General features: G+C 29.3%; 2 protein-coding genes across 3 annotated transcripts in view; one reads left to right on the top strand and one right to left on the bottom strand.

Moving 5' to 3' along the window:
- LOC121115278 (uncharacterized) overlaps positions 1-24,940 on the top strand; it is a 467,901-nt gene that overhangs the window by 102,607 nt on the left and 340,354 nt on the right. For both annotated transcript variants that reach the window (XM_071889000.1, XM_071889004.1), the window contains exon 2: positions 3,747-4,138. In XM_071889000.1, the coding sequence (XP_071745101.1) occupies positions 3,768-4,138 (371 nt within the window). In that variant the 5' untranslated portion in view covers positions 3,747-3,767. The remainder of the gene's footprint in view (positions 1-3,746; positions 4,139-24,940) is intronic.
- Positions 9,036-23,666, bottom strand: LOC121120253 (uncharacterized). The gene is made up of 3 exons (XM_040715102.2): positions 23,446-23,666; positions 10,752-11,166; positions 9,036-10,682 (listed from the first exon to the last, which is right to left on the bottom strand). Exons 2-3 carry the CDS (start codon positions 11,055-11,057, stop codon positions 9,696-9,698), a joined length of 1,293 nt encoding a protein of 430 aa, XP_040571036.1. The 5' UTR covers positions 11,058-11,166; positions 23,446-23,666; the 3' UTR covers positions 9,036-9,695.

Below are 24,940 nucleotides of genomic sequence, written 5' to 3'. Positions count from 1 at the left end.
TCTCTGTAGAGTCAGCCGTACAATTAGCCAGAATGGTGGAAAGATATTTCCGTCAGAACCCACATTTCAACACCAAATATTATGGCAGAAGCAGGGTGTTTTGTCTTTTCAACATAACAAAGGGCGCCACATCTTCAGGTCTCTTGGCAATAAATCTTGTGCTTCTTGAGTTTGAAACCAAATCAAAATTACATATTTTGTTATAAAACACCAAAACGCGTCTGTGGCCTCTGTTCAGTTTTGTGATAATTTTCTTGCATCTCTCAAGTCTTTTCTTGCGTTGATAAGAGGTCAGTTATTGAACTTCGGTAGAGGATCTAGATTTGAGGATGACTCAAAATTGAGTTCGATGCATTCTTGTCCATGTTTAGCTCTTTGGCAAACTGACGAATGTTACTACGGGTAGCAGCTTCAATTTTGCCCTTTATTACTCTGATGTTGGCTTGTGGGCGTGCTGAACGTGACGAAAATATATAAGTGAAATCTTTTTCTTGACTTTGTACACCAGGTTTGTGGAGACACAAAAACTTTTTCCAATGTTATTGATCCTAAACTTCAAAGATATAGTTTTACACGATAATTAATCAAACAAAAGTATTTTTATGAAACATCAAGAATAAAAATTATAGACTTTTTTTCTTAATTAATTTTGTATAAATTTATTATATGAGAGTTGAAAATACTGTACCGATATATTTTTCAAAAAGTTTCACACATGCTTCTTCAATGACATTGTGCAGAGATAACAAATTCTGATAGGAATGCAACTTAACTTTAACTCTTAATAATTATATTAAGGCTTATTGAGTGACTTAGGCTGTGGTGATAGGCGTCATTTCTTCATTGTAAAGAGCTCCAACCGCCTTCCTAAATCGATACATAATGATGAATTTTTGTTGTTCCATTTTTACATTTTTTGTAGAAGTTGATCTGAGATTGAGTTTCAGCTAATTAAATTGAATATTGATAGATTCAGCCTTGAAAATCTTCGTGTTAATTATGAAACCTATAAAATTTATAGGTTCACCGGTTCATATTAACAAAAAGGCATTGTTTAATAATTAGAGTTGAGTAGTTTGTAATGAAGAAACTACAATTAGAAATTAGAAAAAGAAAATTAGTTGTTGCTTATGTTCTTTTTTGTTTGTTTATTATTCAATAGATCTTTGTTGTGTTGGTATCTTCCTCCGAAACAAGAATCATCGTCTATCATTGATTTAAATTTTTTTTAAATATATAATATAGGAAATATCTATAAAATTAAATTTAAGTACAGTATTTTCCGTGCAATACTGTTTTTTTGCTATATAAGACGTTCTATTCTTTTTAGCAGTAGTTCATTTTGGTCCCCTGAAATCATATAACAAGAAGTTGATATTAACAAAGTAGTACTATAACACATCTGTCAATAAGTGCTGGGCCTCGATAACAAAAAAATATTTTTTTGCCAAAATTCATTTTTATTCTTCAATATAATCTCCTTTTAGAACGATACAATCATTCCAACATTTCTTTAGCTTTTCAATACTATAAGTGTAAAATGATTTTTCAAGACATTCAAAATACGCTTCAGTTGCCACAATCACTTCCTTATCTGATCCAAATCTCTTTCCATACGGAGCATCTATTTTAATTCTACGAAGAGCCAGTTGTCGTGGAGACCAGATCTGGAGATCACTGTGGGTACAATAGCAATTCGACCAATTTTTCAGCTGTTTTTAATTACTCCTAACACGGTGCATTGTCTAAGTGAAAGAACAACTTTTTCTTTTTCAAATGATGTCTTTTCTGGGTAATTTTGCCCTTCATACGATCCGACAAACCGATATAATGTTCCAAGTAGTTGATAAATAAAATTATATCTGAATCCCAAAATACAGAGGCCATGACTTTCCCAGTCGATCTTTGAGTCTTTGGACGGTTTCCACCGTCTGCATACCACTCAGCAGACTTCCGTTTTGATTCTAAAGTGAAGTGGTGAACCCATGTTTCATCATTGTTGTGTACCGACACCAAAACTCTTTCTTATTTCTCGTGAACATCTCCAAGCAGCTCTTTGAACCATCTATCTGTTCGTTGTTTCTTTTACTCTGGCGGGAGGAAACGTATTTGGAAAACAGCTTTTTCATACCCATATGTTCGTGTATGATGGTGTAAACACTACCTTTTGATAACTTCAGAGTGTCAGCTATCACTTAACTTTGCGATTGCCCATGATGATTTTCAGGGTTTTTCAATGTTTTCCAGAATAACCGCCTCTTTTGGCCGACAAGGGAGTTCAGCATCATTGGTGTCTTTACGACCATGTTTGAAATCGGCAAACCATTGTATAGAGATAGTTACCTTGTAACGACTTCAAAAAAAAAAAAAAAAAAATGGAAAACTTGCCTATATCTTTCGTGACTGCAAATAACTTCAATTGATATAGTCATTAATGTCTAATAGACTAGCTCAATATCTAAGGGGAGGGCCAACCCAAAAGGAAAAAATAAATGGTTTTAACGACGCGGCTCTTTGCAAATCTTTTGCAAAATATCTACTAAAGGTCCAATTTTGAAAATTTCAAACTTCACACAAATATAGCCTACATTACTCTTAACGAATTTAGCTTTTTTAAATCCGTTTTGTGATTGTTTTTATGGTTTTAGATAGACAAAACCTGCTCATTAGAATATCGAAGATGACTAATCAGTGTAATCCTCAGTGTTACTAACCTCTTAACATGAGCACTCTCACACGTAGTTACTCAATACATAGATGATAGATGTTCTTTTCTCAAGAATGGCAAAAAATAATGAAGCTTGAGAAAAAATAATATGACGTTCTCACTGATGAGCCAAAGAGTACATTAGTCACTAGAGGTCTACCTGGCAGAGCTTAGCAACACACAGTCGATTTTACATGCAAAGTACCTATAAGGTTTCATTAATATGAATATATTGATATTTCTTAGATCAAAAATATGTATATGATAAACATTTGGGAACCCTATATACAGTTCATCGTGTGTACACGCTAAATACTACATGCAAAACGCCTGTAAGATTGCATTAATATGACTGTATGTCTATGATCAAAAATATGAAAATGAGATATATTTTTAAACATCATATCCTTTTCTACCCGAATTTTTATAAAGTTTAATCAATGTTACATTTTAAAAACTTATTTACGTCAATTAGCAAGATTTTTTTTTAGAAAAAACATATGTTTTATTCAATTCAGTCAAATTGTATCAACTTACTATATACTCTAATTTTTTCTCATGGCCTCATAATGGAATGCCTTCGTTCCCTTAATAGAACATCGTTATAGTCCTTTTATCATTTTCGGAATCATGGGTTGATAAAATTATAAATACACAGTAGTGCAACTTTTATTTTATTAATAAGTCATGAAAATTAATCAAAATCTGAAGCTTGCATAAAAAAGAAATTAAAAAAAAAAAAGGAGTCATTTATAAATTTATATTGTAGGGTAATCAAACTATATTGTTTTCTGAAAAACGTCATTAAAGCACTGTGCAGTGCGCATTCTGGTAACTAATTTACATCTTAAATATTACCTCGACGATTTTAAATTCTACATACTTCAAATTTTAAAGAAAAATGAAAAAGTTCGGCACATTTATGTCACGATAAATCCACTGATAAAACTTAAATGTTTGAAAATAGTACTACTGTACTTTTTTCACCGAGAACATTTTTGATTTTATCAAGCTAATTTATGTTTACTTTTTGTTTCAGATGAAAGGATCATGAACTCAAATGACCCGCACTACATCAAGTTCATCTTTGCCGTCAGATAATGAAGGGGCCGTTATTGTACTGGCAACTTTAAATTCATCAAATTCAGAGCCTTCCTCAACGAGCTCGCCATCTTCTGGATCCAACATTGATGATGAGAGTTCATCCGGAGGACCAGATTTTCAAAATGATGAACTCAATAATACCGTCCGACTCAAGCCTATTATCAAACGATTATATTCCTCCACATCATTGTCCACCCATAAAAAACGTCCTCCTCGATGTGTTCGATTCGATAAACGAAGACCACAAACCATGGAGGTGAGGGATTGGAGGATAGGGATAGAGGACATTGTGGATGGACCTCCGTCTACATCCATCTTTAGTGACAAGTAAGCAAAAACTTGTTCCTTACTTATAATTATTGATTTTATATGTTTTACTAGTGTGTCTCACCTTCTGGGAAATTGTCCTTTAGCGAGATCCCGAGAATTTTATTTTAAATTTCGATGTGCAATACTGAATAATAAATATTTTAAAATGGAACTTATTGATTTAATATTTTAAAATGGAACTTATTGATTCAATATTTTAAAAATATATGAATTTTAAGCTGGTCTCTATTATATTTGCATTCATGAAAGATCCAAAATTAGTTTATCTTTACTTTGTTAGAAGGTGACTTAATAAACAATTATTCATTGTTGTTTTGTTATTAATATTTCTTTGGGCATTATTCTTTGTCAATGCGCATCATTTGCAATGTAGTATAATCAATATATACTTATATTTGAATTGGAGCTGGAATAATGCTTCTATATTTAACTTTTCATTAAATGTATAGCAAAAAATGAATTTTATATCATAAAATAATTAAATACAAAATTCCCTAGGAAATATTTTTTATCACGAGGAATTTATTGTGGATGTAAAATGCTTAGAATCCCAGTACTTAAGCTATTTACATAAATAAATTAAACATTTCATTTCCAACATGTACCTATACATGTATAGGATTAATATGACGCACTTGTGCATCCTTTGGATCATGGAACATTAATTTAAGAGCCAAATTTTTTAAAGAAAAACTATTTGGCTAAATTTAATTAAAAAATACATATTCTGTGACATCATGAATTTTTCTTCTACAGGATATTTAATAAAGTTGTCGAAGTGATTGAAATCCCCAAACGGTCGGGTTAAACCGTATGGTCTACTTGCTCTATCTTAAAACAATAAAAATCGCCTAATTTTTTGGAAAACTTAACACATTAATGCCCAGGTGTGCACTTCGTTGACCGATTTTGATGATTTTTGAAAATTATATTTTGTTGACACAATATGTATCTAAAGTACATATGTACAAAGTCACCCTACAACTATCATATTTGAACTGTGTATTGTAACTCAGAATATACCAACGAAAGGTCTTCTTTAATGAAGTAGTCAAGGTAGTAGTATCAGGGCAACATTTATAGTTGACTTGTTTGGAATTAAAAAAGGTTGGTGCGGTTGCTCTTCTTTTTTTTTCATCATTATATAATAGGTCGTTTTGATGTTAACATCTTCCTTTGATGCCAGCATTATTGTCTATCTTTGGAGTAAATTGTTTTAAAAATGCGTAATAAATATATACATTGAAATATAAATATAATTACAATATTTTCCATACACTAATGATATTTTAAATGTAGAATGTTCTCCCCTTTAAAGATGTAATTCATTTTCTCCTCCTAAATCAATAACAAATAGCTGTTGACATTAACAAGGGTCTTAATTCAGTAGTAACATACGTCTTGCTCAATCCTTCTTCTTGCAATCTTTTTTTTTTTTTTTTTAGAAAACATGTCAATTCTATGTATAGTAGTAGTATTAACAATGAATACTCAAAAATAAACGTCCAAGCTCTTCAAACAACCTACTTAATTTTACAGCAAGAAGAGGGTAAAACTACAACATTCCTCACACGTGCATCTCTCAAATAAAACCATTAAAACCAACAAAATTGAACTCTCTATACACAATTTTAAACGGGATCGGACAAGTTAAACCGAATATTTTTTTGATCAATGGAGTGTTTGTTGCTACATTTGCTTCAAATTCCCCGGTTTTCCTCTATTTACAGTTTCTAACAGACAAATTCGGAGAAAGTTTAAGTGTATGAAGATAAATTACGAGGACATTGCAGCTATGTTAAAGGCAAAAAGAGGACCACGATATTCCTGGCCGACCTGAAGATGTCAATTGATACAAATCCAACAAAGACCATTTCGAGACTGGCCAAGGAACACTCACAATAACGATTCCTTAATTTCTAGAGTAGATTTATTTTTATTTAAGGATATTTTTATTTTTATATTCTTTAACTTTTATATTTCGATCTATTATGAATATTTAATTTTTTTTTTTTTTGATACCCTTTCAAAAAGAAAATATGAATAAATAATTGTTTCTAATCATTTTTTGTTTCATTAATTGGGAAAATCGAACTCACTTTTAATTTTGTTCTGATATATTCCGTCTCTCTTGTACACAAGCTTAAGCTAAAGCGTTTGTTATTTTTAACTTCACGTTCACAACTTTGTGTGATTCACTGCATATTAGATAGTCAAAGCAGTAAATAAACAAAACTTATCATTTGACTTTGATGAATTACTACCGTAGAAAAGGTTCAATGGCGTTGTTCTAAACCAGGAAATTCATAATTAAAGTAGTATCGTAATTGAGGTTAGATAAATAGTACAACCGTTTACTGATATCTCCCAAAACACTTCTTTCTCTTATAATATTTCAAGGATGAAACACATTTTTGAATTGATTTCATAACAAAAGTCCATAAATATTCGTATGCCCCAACTACAAAAGATAGAAACAAAAAGAGAGAACAAGAAATGAGATAGAAATAAAGGGAGAAAAAAGGAAAGGAGAAAAAGACAAGATATATTAAACAATTTGGTATAACATTTAGCTTCATGTCTCAAACTGTGTAAATAAATTATTTAAAGCTTCATGGACACAAGAGGACTCGTTGCATACCCGTAGTGAGTGTGGATTTCCGAAAAACGGACGTTGAAGTAGGTCCTCGGAGTAAATCCTTTTTCTATTTCTCTCTCTTTGTTTCTATCTCTATTCTTCTTCTCTGTCTTTGTTTTATCTCTTCTAGCTGGGGCATACGAATACTTATTCAATCAATTCAAAAATGAGTATTTTTCTTGAAATATTATCGTGGCCTTATCTTAAATTAACAACAATATAGAGTGTTTTTGGAGACGCTCTTTTTGTTTTAAATTAAAGTTCATACTTTCAGCTATCTAATGAGATACTCTTTAACTTTTTGAATTTATTCGTCTTAAAGCTATGTGCCTCTGAATAAAAAGCACCTATTTTTTACAACAAAAATAATTGGAGTTAAAAGTATGGTGTAGACATTTTAGAAATGGTTTTAGAATTTTTTAACATTCGGCTTTAAAATATATATACATAATTTATCCCTATCTTCAACATCGGGGGCATAAAAGAGTTTTGAAACTTCAAAATATCCAAAAATTACAAAAATGTATGACTTTCTTCTGAAGGCCACAAGTCTATGAGAAAAAAAATCAGGCCATATTTAGAATCAGGAGATTAAATTTTAGTAAATAGAACATATACTGTTTTTGTATTATTTTTGCTGTTGGACAGTGTAATCATAAATAATGAATAAATTACTTTATTATTCAAAATCAATAGAGGATATAATATTTAGTATTATTTTAATGAAATTTGAATAAAATCTTGTACAAACATGATCTAAAGGTGATGGCTATACTTTTGAAAGACAAATTCCTTAATTTAAATAATTTGTTAAAGAGTTTTATTTTTTTTAAATTTACTTCAGAAAACGCTTAACATATTTTCTACTTAGATTTTGAATTCTATACATTGTTCTTGCTCAATGCCAATTTTTGGGGATTTCAAATATTATCGAGAATGGAAGAGTTGCATAACATATTGTGTCTATAAAATTACGCTTTTGACAAATTTTATAGCCTTATAACGGAAAAAATTCATATGAATATTCCAACAGGAATTTCTCCTCAAAAAAGATGTCTTCCACAACAACAGATTGTGCGATTGAAGCTTGTGCTCCTCCAGAAAATATAATGACTCATCGTTATTTTGTTAACAGGAGACGATTTGTCTGCTTCTTTTCACCTAACTAGTGTTCGGAACACTGATTAGTCGAATTCGAATTAATTATTGTTAAGCTTTGAATAATTACCCATTATTATGAAATAATAATTCCATAGTTTAGAACAATTGGCTAACTGCCGACTGTTTCCTGACAATTTTTCCTGTTTTTTTTCTTCTGGGAAATGGTTGTATGTTTCAACAAAAGTATTGTTATGTATTTTTGTTTTTTATCACTCATATGGCTAGTGATTTTTTTTTAATATTCATTATTCTATTTTTTTTAATATTCATTATTCTATTTTTTTTTATATTCATTATTCTATTTTTTTTTTTTTTTTGTAAATTAATTATAATTATTTCTTATGTAAATATATTTTTTAAGAAACAAAATTATATAAAAATAGAATCTTATAATTATATAATCCGGCAGCAAACAACATACATTTTGACATTTTCTATGAGCAGGGGTTAAAAAAATATGTCATTTTAAAATTGCTCTTTTTATATTTGCTAGTTGAAACTAACATTGCTTTTCACAAAACTGCATAATTATTCCTATAATGGTGACGGAAGAACAAAAAATATAAAATAATCAAAAGTACTTGAAAGACGAAGACAAACTTTTTGGATATGTTGTGGCACTTATAAGTAGTAATGGAAATTGTTAGTATTTTAGGCATGCTAAGAAAAGAAACGAAAAATGGCATGGTATCTCCGATAATTTGAAGAATTTGATGGGAGAGAGCAGCTTAGCTATCATGACGTTTCATTAGATCGGCTACAATCAGTTGTGGTGAGAGAGGAATCTGAATTGAGGATCGAACTCTATGTAATTCCTGCCTATATTATTAATTGATATTGATCTATCCACTACAATGTTGTTCTCCTCCCAAACCTTTTTCAAATTGTGAAGTTGACCTTGTTCATTTATGGTTTCCTTATTTAACATAACTACGCTTCCTTTTTATTCCCTGTCGATATGAAATAATAATGAATTCTTATTGAACATAATTATAAGTGTCATATAACAGTCAAGAGAGGTTTGTAAATTAAGTTATACATGAAATCTTCCGACTTTACACAATCTTTTCCTTTGGAATAATATGATCAAAATGATATTGTACTGCTGTATAATTTATTTTCTTTGTATTATAATTTTTATACGAATAGAATTATAGTAGTTTACCTAATAAATAGTTTCAAAATTCAAAAGGTATAATTAAACCAATTGATCGTAGCTGTAAAAAAAAAAAATTTTGTGTAAACATATTTTACAACTAGAATGGTAGGTACTATTAAGTTGTGCATACCTCATTGTGACCTAGTTATAAAAGCAAAGAATTTTTTTATTGAGTATTCAGTTCCAAGACCTTAACATAAAATTTTTCTAATTAAAACATCAAATTTGATATTAAAATTTTTACTTAACTTCCTATGAAATTGAAAAAACAAAACAAAACTATTTACCTACAAGGAGTACAGATTACAATTAAAATATTTCATACTACATGATAGAAATATCTGTATATTAACTAAAAATTGATTAGATTAAATTGTATAATTGATTTTTCAGAAGCTCTTAAAAAATAGACTTTTAGAAATAAGGATAAAAATGTATGGGTTATCAATTCTAATAATCTTTAACCGAAAGATAAAAATCACTTGAGTATATAGTATAAAGCATCAATGATATAGTCAATATAATGTATGAAACATTACTGAATAAAAGTAACAATAGTGATTTGACAGACAATTATAATGTTGTGGATTGCACGGTCACGTTTTCCAAGTCCTTATCTGTGCTAGGTACATTGAGCTCAGGTTGAGATATCGAGGGGATATAACTGTAATTTCTAGCTTCTTTTTACTATCTAAGAAATTTATTCCTGGGTTAGCAGTCAATGAATTAGATCGAGGTCCACAGCAGGTTGCAGCAGAGCAGTCTTGGAAATTTATTAATTCGGTTGGAGTTCCCCCATAGCCCTCATCTACAGGGCATTGTAGTGTGCAACTACTGATCTTGTTGGGGCTGCTATATGATAGAGGTAGAATAGATATAAATTTTTCTTTACTTCCATACGAGTCTTTTTCAGAGTCTCCGGTTGTTCCACCTATTCCATTAAAGAGAAGGGATCGTCCATACTCTAACTGTATTGTAGTGGAATGAATCCCTTGACGATGAAAAAATTCCTTTATTTTCCTGGAGATTTCCATATTATTATCACTCTGACGCTTCAATGTAACATGAAGAGAGGCTACAATACGAGATCCGACCAAGTTCCAAACGTGAAACTCATGTACCTCTGCAACTTCTGGAAATTCTGCAACTATTTTTTCCTCAATGTTGCGTACTTCTAAATGTTCAGGAACTGTTTGTAATAAGATCAAAGCTGAATCTTTCAACAGCGGCCAAGTAGAAGCAATTATTAAACATACTAAAGCCAAACTTAATGCAGGATCAATATAATCCTCGTATTCCCAGTCTACTAGCCAAATCACACTTGCTGAAATCATTACAATGACTGAGCCAAGTGCATCAGCGCAAATATGAAGGAAAACGCCTTTCATATTCATTTGGCTACCTCCTTGAGCCTGCTTCTTTTCGTCAGACTTTCCATGTGAATGCCCATGCCCATGGGATCCATGAGAATGCCCATGTGCATCATGAAATAAGAGAAGTCCAAGAACATTAACTAGAAGCCCAATACCTCCAACAATCAAAACATTCTTAGGTTTACTTATGGGCTCCACTATCACAAATCTCTGAAAAATATATTTAAAAAAATATATATATAATTTTATAAAAATGATTTCATTTTTTCAAAATTTAACCTTAATGGACTCTACAAAAATAGTAAAACAAAGAGCCAATAGAAACACAGCGTTGATGAGTGCTCCTAGAACTTCAGCCCGAGCATATCCGAACGTATTTTTTGACCAGTCTTTGGGACTCACGTGTACTGCTACAAATGCTACAATTAGAGCAATTACATCTGAGAGCATGTGAAAACTATCAGCAACCAAAGCCATGGAATTACTGATATACCCGTAAATAATTTCCACAAGGAAGTATGACGTTGTCAAAAACGTCATTAAAATAAGACGTGTTTCTTTTGAAAATCCTTTTAATAGCATCATATTGGCTGGATCTTCAAATCCTTTCCGTATCACTTTATTTTTATATTTTCAATTTTCTTTGTTGTGCCCAATCACAATAGCTCATTTACACCATTTTGAAATTCTTAGTCTGAAAAAAAGAGAGTTTAAAGAAATTATAAAATGAAACTATTAAAGTGTAGTCAATCAGTCATAATCAAACTAAGTCAATAGATATTGCCCAATGAAAATCTCAATATTTACTTATATTCTCATTATTTGATATATTTCATTTGTATTTAATTTATTCATTATGGAGTAGAACTATTTTTACGTATGTCAACATATAATACATATACGTTGTATATCGGTAGCAATGTAATAAAACATGATTATAAAGGGTTAATCTACACAATTAGATCAGTGATTCCCAACCCTTATTTAATGGCTGTCTTCTTATAACAGATTTTATATGGCTCGTGGTGACTTTATGTTAAATAAATAGAAACAGGGTGCGGCAACATATCTTCAATAATTATAATTCATGATAATCAGGACGTAGAACTATTTTTGAGAAGGGTATGGATTCACTTTAGAGGCGATATTCTAAGGTTATCTTAAAAATGAAGAATTATGTGAGTCGATAATAAATATGGGCGAAAAAAAAAGTTTGCCATGATGTTTTTTTTTTCTAAGCAAAGTAACTTTAGCATAGATCCTAAGTTTTTATTAGTGCAATTTATGAATATCAGTTAATTGCTTTAATTTGTAGTTTACAAAAAAACGATTTTCTCACTTTTTTTCTTAATTGGAAGTTGTAAAGTTAATTGAATGCAATTATCTCGAAGTATAAAGTTTTTAGAGAGATAAAAATGGTGTTATCTAATTTGTTGTTATGCAATTTGTTTAAATTGGGTAATTGAAACTTGATACATTCATGAAAAATGTACTTTATTAAGACCTTTGCGAAATTGGCAATAACTAATAAGTTAATTAACGACCTTATCGGCTAATCATTCAAAGTTAAATAGGAAGATATGTTACCAGTAACACTTGGCATCTTTTTGTAAAAATATCTATCACTCAAAAATCTTTGAATGAAAAGTTATTTAAAAATGGAAAAATCACGAACTATTAAAACATAAAGTTTGGTTTATTTAGTGTATATATATGGAGGACATTACATATTTGATATTACTTTCAAAAATATATTATACAAAACTTTAAATGTTAATTGTCACTATGAAACAAAAATATTTTTTTTTTTTATAAAACTTGTTTTATTACCTTTTAAAAAAGTATTGATGCTGTCGCACCCTGTATTTGATATATTTATAGGTTTATGAAAATTAGTACTTAATACAAAATTTATTGGCCTCTTAGCTTCTTAGTTCCCTAATGGATTGCGGAATACAGTTTGAGAGCCAGTGATTTAAATGCTTCATATCAATACTTTCAACTAACACTCTTAGTTTGGTAATATAAAAAAAATTATACTAAAATTATTATTAAAATTGTAGTGACAACATAAAGTAAACGGCGCAATTCAACACAGTAAATACACAAGTCTAAAAAAAGCAAATGTTATCAATTTTGGCCATAAATAGATTTATTTTTTATATACAATACAAGGATTATTTTAAAATGAAAATAATTCTTTTGTAAAGCTGATAACGGTTCTTTCTTTGAAATAATGTCTTTTGTAATATACATTGTCGAATCAAATAAATAAATTTACTTTATAAAATATCATGAATAGAAAAAAATCCTCATAAACTCCAATTGAAACAGTTTAGATGTGTCAATTGATGACACGACTTATCACCAATTGAATTAAATGATTAACAATTCAAATAGTATAATTTATAGAATAACATCTAGTTATGAAATGTATTTATTTCTGATGATCCACACTCTTGAGGTTTTAATACGAAATAATACCCGATTTTATATACATACTAATTGCATATAAGAACAATGACTGTTTGTATGACTGAACGACCGTATACAAGTATGTAAGGGAAATAATCAATAATGTGTATAAAAAGTAGTAAACACAAGATAATAATAGATACGAAAAAAAATATCAAATTATATTACTAAATAGTACAATAAGGGGTAAAACATGAGCTTATATAGAAAAAATTTCATATTCAATAATTTAAAAATGATTAGATGTATACCTACCTTTTTCTAACTACTGACCTTTCAACGTTTTACTTTTTACTGCAGACCAGGGTGCTTATATAAAAATAATCATAAAAGTGAATCCACTATATACTCATATGGAACCTTTTTAGAGCATTGCTTTAACATTAGAACGCTATTATAACATTAAGAAATAATAACTTTATTACCACATTGCTCAAAAGATATAACACTATTACAATATCTGTCCGTAATGTAGATCAATGGGAGCCGTGAGCTTGTTTCTTTACAACTGATGAGACGAAGTTAGAGCTCTTTGGCCATATGGATGTTCTGTATGTCTCGATAAAAAAAGAAGAAACAAATAAGGTGAAGAACAATGTCCCGACCATGAAGCATGATGGTAGTAGCATAATGCTTTGGGGATGTTTCTCTTCCTGTGGCACAGGGAGCCTCGTCAAGATCCAAGGAATCATGAAGAAGGAGGATTTGCATCAAGATCCTAGATGAAAACTTGAAGGAGTCTGCTGAGAAAACTTCAACTTTGATCCAACTGGATGTACCAGTAGAATAATTATCCAAAACACAAGGCTAAGTGAAAAAATACTTCAAGGATAATAATATCAACATTCCAGAATTGCTGAGTCAAAGTGCAAACTTGAATCCTATCGAGAACTTGTAACGAGACTTGAAGACAAGAGTGATGTCTAGGAAATCGACCAACATTACCCAGCTGGAGGACTTTGCAAAGGAAGAGTGGGCCTATATTCCACTGGACTTATGTAAAAATCGTACAAAAAACGTCTAGAAGCAGTCATAAAAAACAAAAGCTATGCTATTCAATATTTAAACATATGTGGGATAGGGTTGGAATTATTATGAACATAGTACTTTTTAGATATTCATCAATAATATACCAATAAAATCAAAAGTTCTTTGATTAAAAAGTAGTTGTAATCTATTCAATTCTCGGTGACATATAATTCATAAAAAAACTTGACAAAAATGCATTATATCCATCACAAAACTTAAAAACCACAAAAATTAACAAGGGTATAAATAATTTTGAGGACAAGTGTATATATTCGAATAACAAAAAAGCGCCAAAAAAATCCATTAGGCATTGTAGCTTGTTGTACGTGAAGTCCGATAAGGGAATAAAAAATTATCATCCAAGCAATAATTAACAACTATCTCGCTCAATTAGTTATCTTTTGTAATATGCATTTATACTAAATAGATAATAAATAACTTATTAATCTTTGTGCAGCCCGGTAATGATTGATCCACGGAATGGGGTTTTGGGTGATACTGCCTCATAGTTTGTTTTTTCACAATTGTTTTTTTAACTTGCCAAAAGAAAACAAAATCAAATCTAAATATTTATTGATAGCTTTTTAATAACAAGATATCTCTTGCTGAGGAGATATAAATAATATGTAACATATCGATTAATTGAAATGTTTTGAACCATCTGATAGCATTTTTTTTTCTTACGAAATTTTCACATTGTTATCATTCCGTCAACACTCATTTCATAAAAGAAAATCCTAATCACGGTCTTGACTATTAATTTAGTATATTAGATTATATTTAAATGAATAGATATTCACCTCAGTTAGAATATATTTTATGCAGCTTCAATCGTTAATAATGGCTTTGTTCTAGCTTTTTGGGGATTGCATATTTTTATATAAAAAAAGATTTAGTTCAGTTAGTGGTTATATGCATACCTGTGAACTACATTAGTCAAATTTATTCATAACAGCTCATGTCTATTACATAAAGGTATCGAATGTGTAATTAAATGGAAAAATGTTCTTTAAATTTTACTTATTTATCATTTGTAACACATCGTTACATTTATTTTATTTTGCATGCAAAAAGAAACATAAAAAATGTCAAAGATCAGTTAGTACTTGTTAGTCAATTTTTCAAAACTCTTTGACACAGGGCAAAAAAATATTATCTGAACATAAGCTTAAGCTGATATATTTGGGTGACTATACCTTCACCACTATGGAAGCTTCGAGTTAAAAATTTACTATAATCAATAGCATAATATAGTCACTAGATTGTAAGTTTTTTTCACTATTAATACATGTAATAAATACTAAATTATACTTAATTATTTTAATAAACTAAGGGATGCTACAGTTTACAAAAAAGGTTGTGGTATACTAGTTCATTTAGCTATTGAAATGAAAAATGTATCTAAATCCTAGTAATATGGAATGCACACCATCTCTGAAGAAGTAAAACACTACATTGAAGATAGGATTACTATTAGCATGATTTTGCACTGAATAGTTTCATAGTACATTGAAATTTGCCTATTGTTGCATCTGAAATATGCAACAATAGGCAAATTTCAGATGCAACAATAGGCAAATTTCAGATGCAACAATAGGCAAATTGTTGCATCTGAAATTTGCCTATTGAAAAATATTTACTCTTGGCAAACAAAAATTGGAAAGACCTCCATCTAAGGTTATCCCCCTCAAAAAAAAAAAAAAAAGAAGAATTATTATACACATTTTTTATGTGTTGCCAGTTAGTATGTTTTCGCGCTATGTCAACAACCTATTGAATTGTGATTAAGTAATTACTGGGAAATGTTCTCAGCTTAACGAACCATAATTTTAGCTATATCAATCAACATTGAAAACACCTATAAGAAGAAAAGAAAAAGAAAAGTCTACAACTAAAAACAAAATGCACTGCAATTTTTGGTGAGGTTACGGGGTGTTAAATTTAAACATATGCCATAAATGAAGATGAAACTTTTGATTTTATTTCAAAATATTGTATTGAGCCACCCTTAGTAAATATTAAAATGAGATTATCGTGTATGTCAATTGAGAAACACGGGAGTAAATGAGATAAGAGTATAACTATTATATTTGTCATCGACGAAAAAAGTGGCCTAAATATAAAGTGTCTACAGTGAGGGAGAACGGTCATTCTCAGTGATGCTTAATATATGTCCCGCCGGTTTTGACAATTTAAATAATGTTTCTCACGAGAGCATCATAGATGTCATCAATGTTATTATGACCAGGTTAGTCAGTACCGATTTTCAGTTCTCACTGAAAATGTACTTGCATAACAGATAACGTCATTGGGACTCCAAATACAGGAATAAACCGATAGAGAGAATAATTAAAAAAACCTAAATTTAGAGTTAATAAATCAAAGGGAAAAATTAATTTAAATTACTAATTTTTTTTTACTTCTTATATATTACATTTATTCAAATAAAAGCGCCCAATGACGTCACCAGATATAGAAACAGAGAAACTGAATCAATCTTTATGATGTTTTATTTTATCTACAGCAAACAGCTGTGAGAGCATGTAAATAAACACAAATCTCACTTTGTATATAGTTAGGTAATATAGACTGGGATTACTCGATCATCATTTCTACTCCTATTCAAAGAAGGACTTACGCACAAACCTTCATTGTTATTTTCTGTATTTGATGAGCACACTCACTAGTTATTACTTTATACCTAAGTGTTCTGTCTTCTAGAATGAAATAATAATCATAACTGTTTTGGAAAATAAAAATAAAACTTATTCAGATTACCAACTAGAAAAAGCCGCTCCCACTTTTTAGAACATATTTTATACAGCTCTAGTGATAGTACACATGGAGCTATTAACAAAGAATGTACGAAAGTTTGTGACATTTCCTTGCATCTCCGTTAGCATTACTGTATTAGCATTTAGTACATTTTTCTTGTACCCCCTTTTATGTTCATTATTACACCTACTGTTTGTAATTTCAAAAACCCCTCTCCCTTTTCCTTCATACCTGCATTGCACATAACTACATATATCATGAATCCCTTGAAGGGAAGCCCTAATATACACTAAGAATAATCAGTTCATCTCAAACGAACAAATTACAAATAATGAAACCATAGAAAATAAGTGTAAATACATATGGAAAAAAACCTAAGGACCGCTGACTATGACATACACATGCCATAAGGATTTGCTGTCGTTAGGAAAAGTATTGAAATCGGTTTTTAATAAGCTTTCCTTCCACAAATGTCTAAATACAATGTGTTCCAGCAAAGCATAAATCAAAACTTAGAAAATAATTCACTGACGTATCAGTTTGAACCCCTATTGACTTATTTCATTGACTCATCAGTCTGCAACCCTCTAGACCATGTGATCTGAGGCGTCATTGAGAGTAAGGTAAGGGTCACTTCCCATGTCAATGTACTAAAGACTATTGCGTAGGAGGAGTAGGCTAACTGGTCGAAGGAATACATGAAAACTATCTGCAAGACCATATTGCCAAGGATCGAGGCCATGGATGGCTAATTTGAGATTTAATTGTACATATAAAGTCTTATTTATTTAATACTTTTGTTATTATTGAGAATCTCAATAAAGTTAAGTTGCAGAAAATTCGTTCACGACTCTCAAGGACATACCGTATAACAAAAATATGTAGTCTAATAAGGAGTTCATGAGATCCTTAACTTTAAAATTTAAATTACCACAAACGAAGGCTAAAAATATCATTATTAAACTAATCTATAACATCTGTTAGAACGAGCAATATCAGACTTCTTTATTAAATAAGAAAGCGAACATTTTCTCATAGATGTAAGAATATTGTTTATAGCTTTGTACGCGGAAGTTTAATACATTCTTGTTCACTTTTCTCTTTTAGAATACAAAAACATAATAGTTTAAATGTGGTGCAAAATGTATTAATACAACTCTGTTTTTTTTTGTTTTTTTTTTTCAATGGAAGGTCGTTTTCAATGCCAGAGATCGACACAATCTTCCAAACCTATATTTATCCTTGAATTGAGGAAATCATCTGTTCAATATACAAATGATTTAATAAAAAAAAACACATAAATATTTTCTCCTTCATAAACGTACATATCTAAGTTATGGGAAATTCAGAGATTTTGCGATTAAAATTTTGGATTTTATTGGTATACTATGTAAGAAAATTAGAACAATTATTCTCTATTAAAATTTATCTAAAAATTGTTTTTGGGGGTATAAAATATCTATTTTGTAAAATAAAGTACAATAATTGCCCACAATACCATTATTATACCATCCTAGGTACGTATTCCACCAATAATTAAAAAAATACGTGTGAGAAGTTTCCCCTGACTAAAGAAAAGAGGTGATTAAATTTCTATTTTGAATGTTTTCTTTATCTATTCTTTTCTGTTCTTTTAGATACATTTTTTTCATAAAAAATATAATTATGTATAATTATATTTAATTAAAACCTTAATATGCCTATGAAAGATAGTTGTACCTATTTCATGTTCAAATGGGGAGTTTTATCAAATATTATTACATACATATTTGTTTATTCAACAAAGGTAATATTAGACAGTCCTGTGTATGAGATTATAAAATATCAATCAGTCAGAAGCTTTAACTCTAACTAGATAGTTGTTATTTGATTTAAAAAATGAGTAAGGCAAACACTTCTACCACTAAAATGCCCATAATATTCTGCTTAACCATTATACAAATTAACTTGATCTGAATTTTGTTGACATGTCAAGCTCCCTATATTTTGTGCTTAAGTTTCTCCATAAAGGTTATCCAAAAGATTAATATGAACAAAGGATGAGTTTACGAATAAGCACATAAGCAAAAGATAAGATTATATATACGAATTATTAAAAGTTGTCCATCATGTCTATTAATATCACTTCAAGTTATAGTTTCCAGAATGAAAGGACTCTTTTTGGTCAAAGAAGTGTTACACCCATGCTATACCTCGGAATGTAGAGCAATTAATGTTATATAGTATTATGAAGTAAAATATCAGAAAATTTATTTAAAAAAATATACTTAAATGTATTATACTCCAATGATTCTCAAACTACGATCATTTACGACTGGTGCTGTATGGAGGATGTTATTAATGGGTTTAGCCAAAGCTCTAAATTAAGTGTCAACATGATGACCGGGTGATCGAAAATACACCTTTGTCCTAATATAAAATTAATGATTGCACTAATTATTATTCTATCTTCTATGATTTAACTCCTTTAATTGAATTAACAAGGTGAATTTGGCAAAGGGAATAAAAAGTTGTGAACGTCATGAGGAAAAATGATTAAGTAGTGTCATATGTAATATCTAAAAAATGACATCTTAGAGGATAAAAAAGATCTCACGTAGCCAAAGCACGGCGTTACCATCTTAACACAAAAATAGAAGATATATTTTGTTGTCAGCTGTCGGATCACTCCTTTTATTTGATAGGGTATGGCTATTTCATAATTTATCCTTTCTGATAAATAAACGAAGTCGTAAGTTGTTCTTTACTCATGTTCTGTTTCCAAAAGGAAATGAATACAATTTCTGGTTGTTCCATAGTCGTATACATTTATATATATATATATATACTAGAAAAGGGTTGTTTGGACCAAGAAGAGAACAGGAACTCTCATTGACAATGGTCAATACTGTTTCTTCCTAATGTTTAGCCCCCTTTGATGCGGGTTAGCGTAAGGGTATTCTTTCAGGAATTATAGCATAGGCCCTATATATTTTATAAAATGAATTGTTATGAATTTTAAAAAAGCGTCATAAACTTCAAATAGAATAACAACACATATGGATGAAAACATTTGCTTAGATAAGAAGTGTATCTTTTATTTCTGTCAAAAAATTGCCAAATCGAAATTTTCGAAGAAAAGTACAAAAAACTTTTTTGCACCAGTTTTTGTAAAGAAGTAGATAATAACATTATTTGGCATAATGAAGAGGAACAGAATCCTACCAAGATTTTTTTCATACTCAAAAAAACAAACAAAAAAGTTACAGAGAATATTGTCGTCTAAAAAACAAACCTCGATAACTGGTTCATTTTTGCAAAAATTGCAAAAATTACAAGTATTGAGCTCTTGTAATCATTAATGTAGCTGCTAAGATCGGCTACATTAATGATACAAGAGCTCAAACTTTCATTAATTGAAAATAATTTATAAATTATTTTTAAAGTTTTATAATTTTATGACCATCATTGAAAATAAGTGTTATGCTATTAAATATCGATGTAAAATTAATAATCTTTAAAATGTCAAATGTTTTATCACATATATCTCTAATTTACTTATTACAATTTCAAAAATTGTATATTTTTGTTATATTGTATAATGTAATAATGTGGGATAACAAAAAAGATCCCAACAAGTTAATGGGCCTACCTATAAAAAACCTTCAAGCTGTAATATATATAAATATGCAAACACAAGTGCCTACTTAAAAATAATTAGATAAAGGTTTCATTTTTCCTGCATAAAAACCATTAAACTCGTATTATCTACTGAAGAAACTCACAATGTAATTTTACCCGCTAAAATTTATAACAAACAGAAAATAGTATGATTCCAAGCTACTTTATATTAATATAAAACAAAAATATTTCAAAATTATGTACAATAAAAAACATGAAACTGTCAAAAATAGTACTGTTTTTTTTTTTAAATGGTCAGCCGCCCATGCATAATTAGATTTAATTAAATTCACTAAATATCTTCAAAAAAAAAAATATAATTAGTAGTTTTACCATGGCTCAAAGTTAATTTGCCAAAAGTATACACAAATATTTTTTAGCTATATATATCATGGATTTTTTTTGCTCAAACCCTGTTTATTTACTACTAAGATTATTTAATAGCAACTCTTTTAAGTAAAAATTAGCAAAGTTGTAGGAATACACTTCTTTTAAGGAATATTATATAATAAGTTTGGAGATAACAAACTCTCAACCTAGCAAAGTTGGAACTATTATGTATTTTCAAACTTTAGCATGTATAACTAATCGCAAGGGGACTCAAAAATTATCCAGCCGGGCGTATCTTGGGTGTTTAATTTTTTGCTCGAGCTATTATTATAGGTCACTCCCTAAAGAAAGAGGCTACCTAAAAATATACCCGATATATAAAAAAGTATATCCGGTAACATGTGTTATCACGCATTAAAACAATAAAAACAAAAATGGCCCGGCAAATTTTTTGGCTCTTAAAGTCCAAATGCTTGCCAGCCCAAGCACTATTAAGGATTTCGTGTTAGTATAATTTAACATTATTTTTAGAAGGAATATAATATTCTTCCAAGAAAATATATTCAGTCCGTTTTAACTAGTAATTTGTTTTGACAAATTTATTTGACAATTAATTCATATTTTCATAACCTTCAAAATATAATATGTACATGGGTCCATATATACTTAATCCTTTGATAAGATTAATTTTAATTCAAAACATGCAGGAATTAAATGCTGTAAGTACATAATTTGTTTGTATAAACACCTTTTACGCTAAGAAAATACATTAAAACGTAAAAAATAAATTAAAAATGAAACTTTCGAAGAAGTTAATATAAAATAAATATAACATTGGCCAAATGAATGCAAAAAACAAAGCACCAATGCGGATGTATACAAGAAACAATACAATATGACTGAACCCTGTTGAGAATATATACATATAAAATAAGTCAAGGCAAATAGAGAAAGTACTTAAAAAAGTAGCATCAATGAGTTGTGTAATTTTTGATTAAAAAATTATGAGTATTTATTTTATTCATTTGAAGAATTTGTATATTACTTTCATTCTATCCATTGTCTGTTGACCTTGTTACTACTTTTTGTATGGTGTTTGACCTAGTCTTACTTTGGGAAAAATAATATTTGTATACATATATATAACTGTATAAACATATATTAAGGTAATGTACGCGGATACATTTTTATTTATTTACTAAAACATATTTTCTAAATATACAATTATGTTATATGGGAACATTGAAAGATTAAAAAAAGAAGTACAAAATTTTATAAAAATAAACTTCTTACAATCATTCCTAAAGGAATAAGGAATCCAATATGATAATGTTAAAACAATAAGTTTTAATGTAAGAATGATTGTACAAATTATAGTCTATCAAAGGTTAAGCAGTCATATCAATAGGGCTTACGATTTTAGAGACGTCCAGAGGGGGTGGGCTGAAGGGGATGTAGCCCCCTCAAATTAAGTAATTTTGTTTTTACTAGAAAATTTAATATTTGAAATTTAATTTAATTATTCAAATTTATAAACAAAAAATTTATATTTTGTTTAACAGCTGATGATTTTTGAAATTTACCTCTGAAAATTTAATATCTTTATTTATTTCCCAAAAATTTGATATTTGAATTTTTTTTCACAAAATTTATATTTGATAAATTTTTTTTTAAATTTAATTTTATGTCAGTACCAGTTAATTTTTGAAAGAAAAAAAAATTGAAAAGATTAATATTTGAAATTTTTGTCTAAAACATTTTTTTTCAAAATAATATAACCCTGCGGACGCCCCTGAATATATCAAATTCAAATAAAAACTTGAAGCTACATATATTTATAATACCTAAATATAATTTGTTATCATGACAATGATAGCTATTCAAAATTAACTGTTTTTCATGATGAGAATGAGGCAATATTCTTGGATCAATGAAATTGTATATTGCTTCAAGAACAGTTGGTTATGAAATAACCTTCAAAATGAAAAACAAAATTAAATTACTACCCTAATACTTTGCCTGGGGGTTTATCCAATCTATAAAATGAAATATCTGCTCCGTCTTATTAAAATTTTATTTTAATATAAATTTTCTTTATCGGATTTGCATGAGCTATACACAAATTATGGAATTAATCGTCGAGGCTTCAATGAATGTTTTTAATATATTCTTATTATTTGTCTAACTCGGCGATGAATATGACAAATGTTAATGGGGTAGCAATGGGTGATGTTTTTTTTCTGAATAGAAAATATTTTGTTCATTAATTTAGAAATAGTCTACAAAATTTAATCTTTTTTTTCAAACTACTATTCTTGATAATAAATTTTAATATATTTTTTTTTCAATTACCACACTACTGATACCCCGTTCTGTAAAAACATGTCATCTTATGGTATATTTTTTGGAAAATATAACATGTTTTTGTTTTTTTTAAAGAGAGGGTGGTATCTTATTATCGTATATTAACTACAAATGATAAATAACGTTTTATATTACTAATATATTAATTTTAACACCATAGGAAAGTATTTGCATGAGGATTGGAATAGAAGTAACGTATCTTTTTCCAATCAGGGATATTGCATATATTTACATTTGTACATATATTGATTAAGAAAATATAACAAAAAATGTCAAAAAAATATTTTTTTAATTGTACACAACTTATCTGCATAATCTTTGAAAAAATAACATGTCATACCTTTAACAATCTTCCACAAATATTAATACAAAAAAATGATTCAACATCAAATGATCATGATCACTTATTCGTATACATATATCAATGAAATATTATGACTTCTTCCTTTTGTTGTTATTGTTTCAATAATGTCCCTTCGTAAGACTATGACTTTTTTGGATTCTTTCACTCGTGTTACTGCTAAATTATACACTGGACTTTTCATTTTTTATAATTTAAACAGAATAAAGGAAGAAAGAAATATCAACAAATACTCTGTGGGTAAGAAGTATGAAATGCTGGCCCGAAGAAAACGAAAAGAAGACGAAAAAAAGGGAAAAAATACATAATCATATTCTCTGAACGTAATGTACTTCTAACTATTATGTATAGTTACAACTCCATGATGTAATCCTAATGATGATCACTTCAATTAAACTTTCTCACTCAATTAGGTTGTGGAAGCCCCATATGTATTACAAATAAATATGAGGGATTTTTCCTTCGGAATGTTGATTTTTTTATCACTAAACATTTTCACTTACAAATATACGATGGGGCATAAGTGTTGTTGACTTATGTCAGTTTATAAACAAAGCGACAAAGAATGACGCCATCTTGCGGCAAAATTATACAACTTTCTGAATGGTAATATTATTTAATATAAAATTTAGGTGTGTGTTATTCACATAGACAGCATTGAAAAAATTATGATCAATATTCGCTTAAAAAAAAACAATGGTTCAGACTGTCCTAGAACCATGTACACAATATATTTTTCTAGTTTGCTCATACTTTCATTAATTGTTTCACCTGTCTTTACTTTGTTGTCAGCTGTTTCTCGACATCCTTTCCCTTTATCACTGTACTGAACGTTGATTGGTTGAATTAGCTCTTGTCAAGCTATGATAATTCTGAACAATTATTAACACAGATACACCTTTAAGAGATGATTATGGTCATTCTGTTGGTAATGAGCGTACAACACTCTGGCCACTAACGGTCAAGGTTCCCGAGTGTCCTTTAACGGGCATTTAGTAAAATTCATATTTATTAAAGATTATTTATCAGATAAATTTAGATAAAGTGTATCAACGATAATTCAAATACTATTAAGAAAAATACATCTTCTCTGGAAAATAATTTTTAATCTTATTTAAACGTTCCAAGAGTTTGCTAAACTTATTCAATTTGGACCAAATGCACTAATTTGCTGATTTTTAAATGCTAAAATATCAGAGGAAATTAATTATATCACTTATGCACAATTAGATATGGAGTGATGCACTCCTACGGGATCTGGATTAGGTCAAAGTGTGTATCAATTGAAGTGAAGGACGTTGTATTATAAAATCAACGCCAACCCTTTTATACCAACAAAGAAGTATTTTTAAGTTTTAGAATAACTCTTGAAACTTTTACGTTCTTTCTTTATCAAATACAGGGTATAATTGAGCGTTGAAAAATTATTTTGGAAACAATTGGAAATTTAAATAATAACCGCATTGTTTTTTCT

The sequence above is a fragment of the Lepeophtheirus salmonis genome, chromosome 1 (genome assembly GCF_016086655.4).
Source record: "Lepeophtheirus salmonis chromosome 1, UVic_Lsal_1.4, whole genome shotgun sequence".
Classification (NCBI taxonomy): domain Eukaryota; kingdom Metazoa; phylum Arthropoda; class Copepoda; order Siphonostomatoida; family Caligidae; genus Lepeophtheirus; species Lepeophtheirus salmonis.
This window is presented reverse-complemented; position numbering and strand designations above follow the sequence as displayed.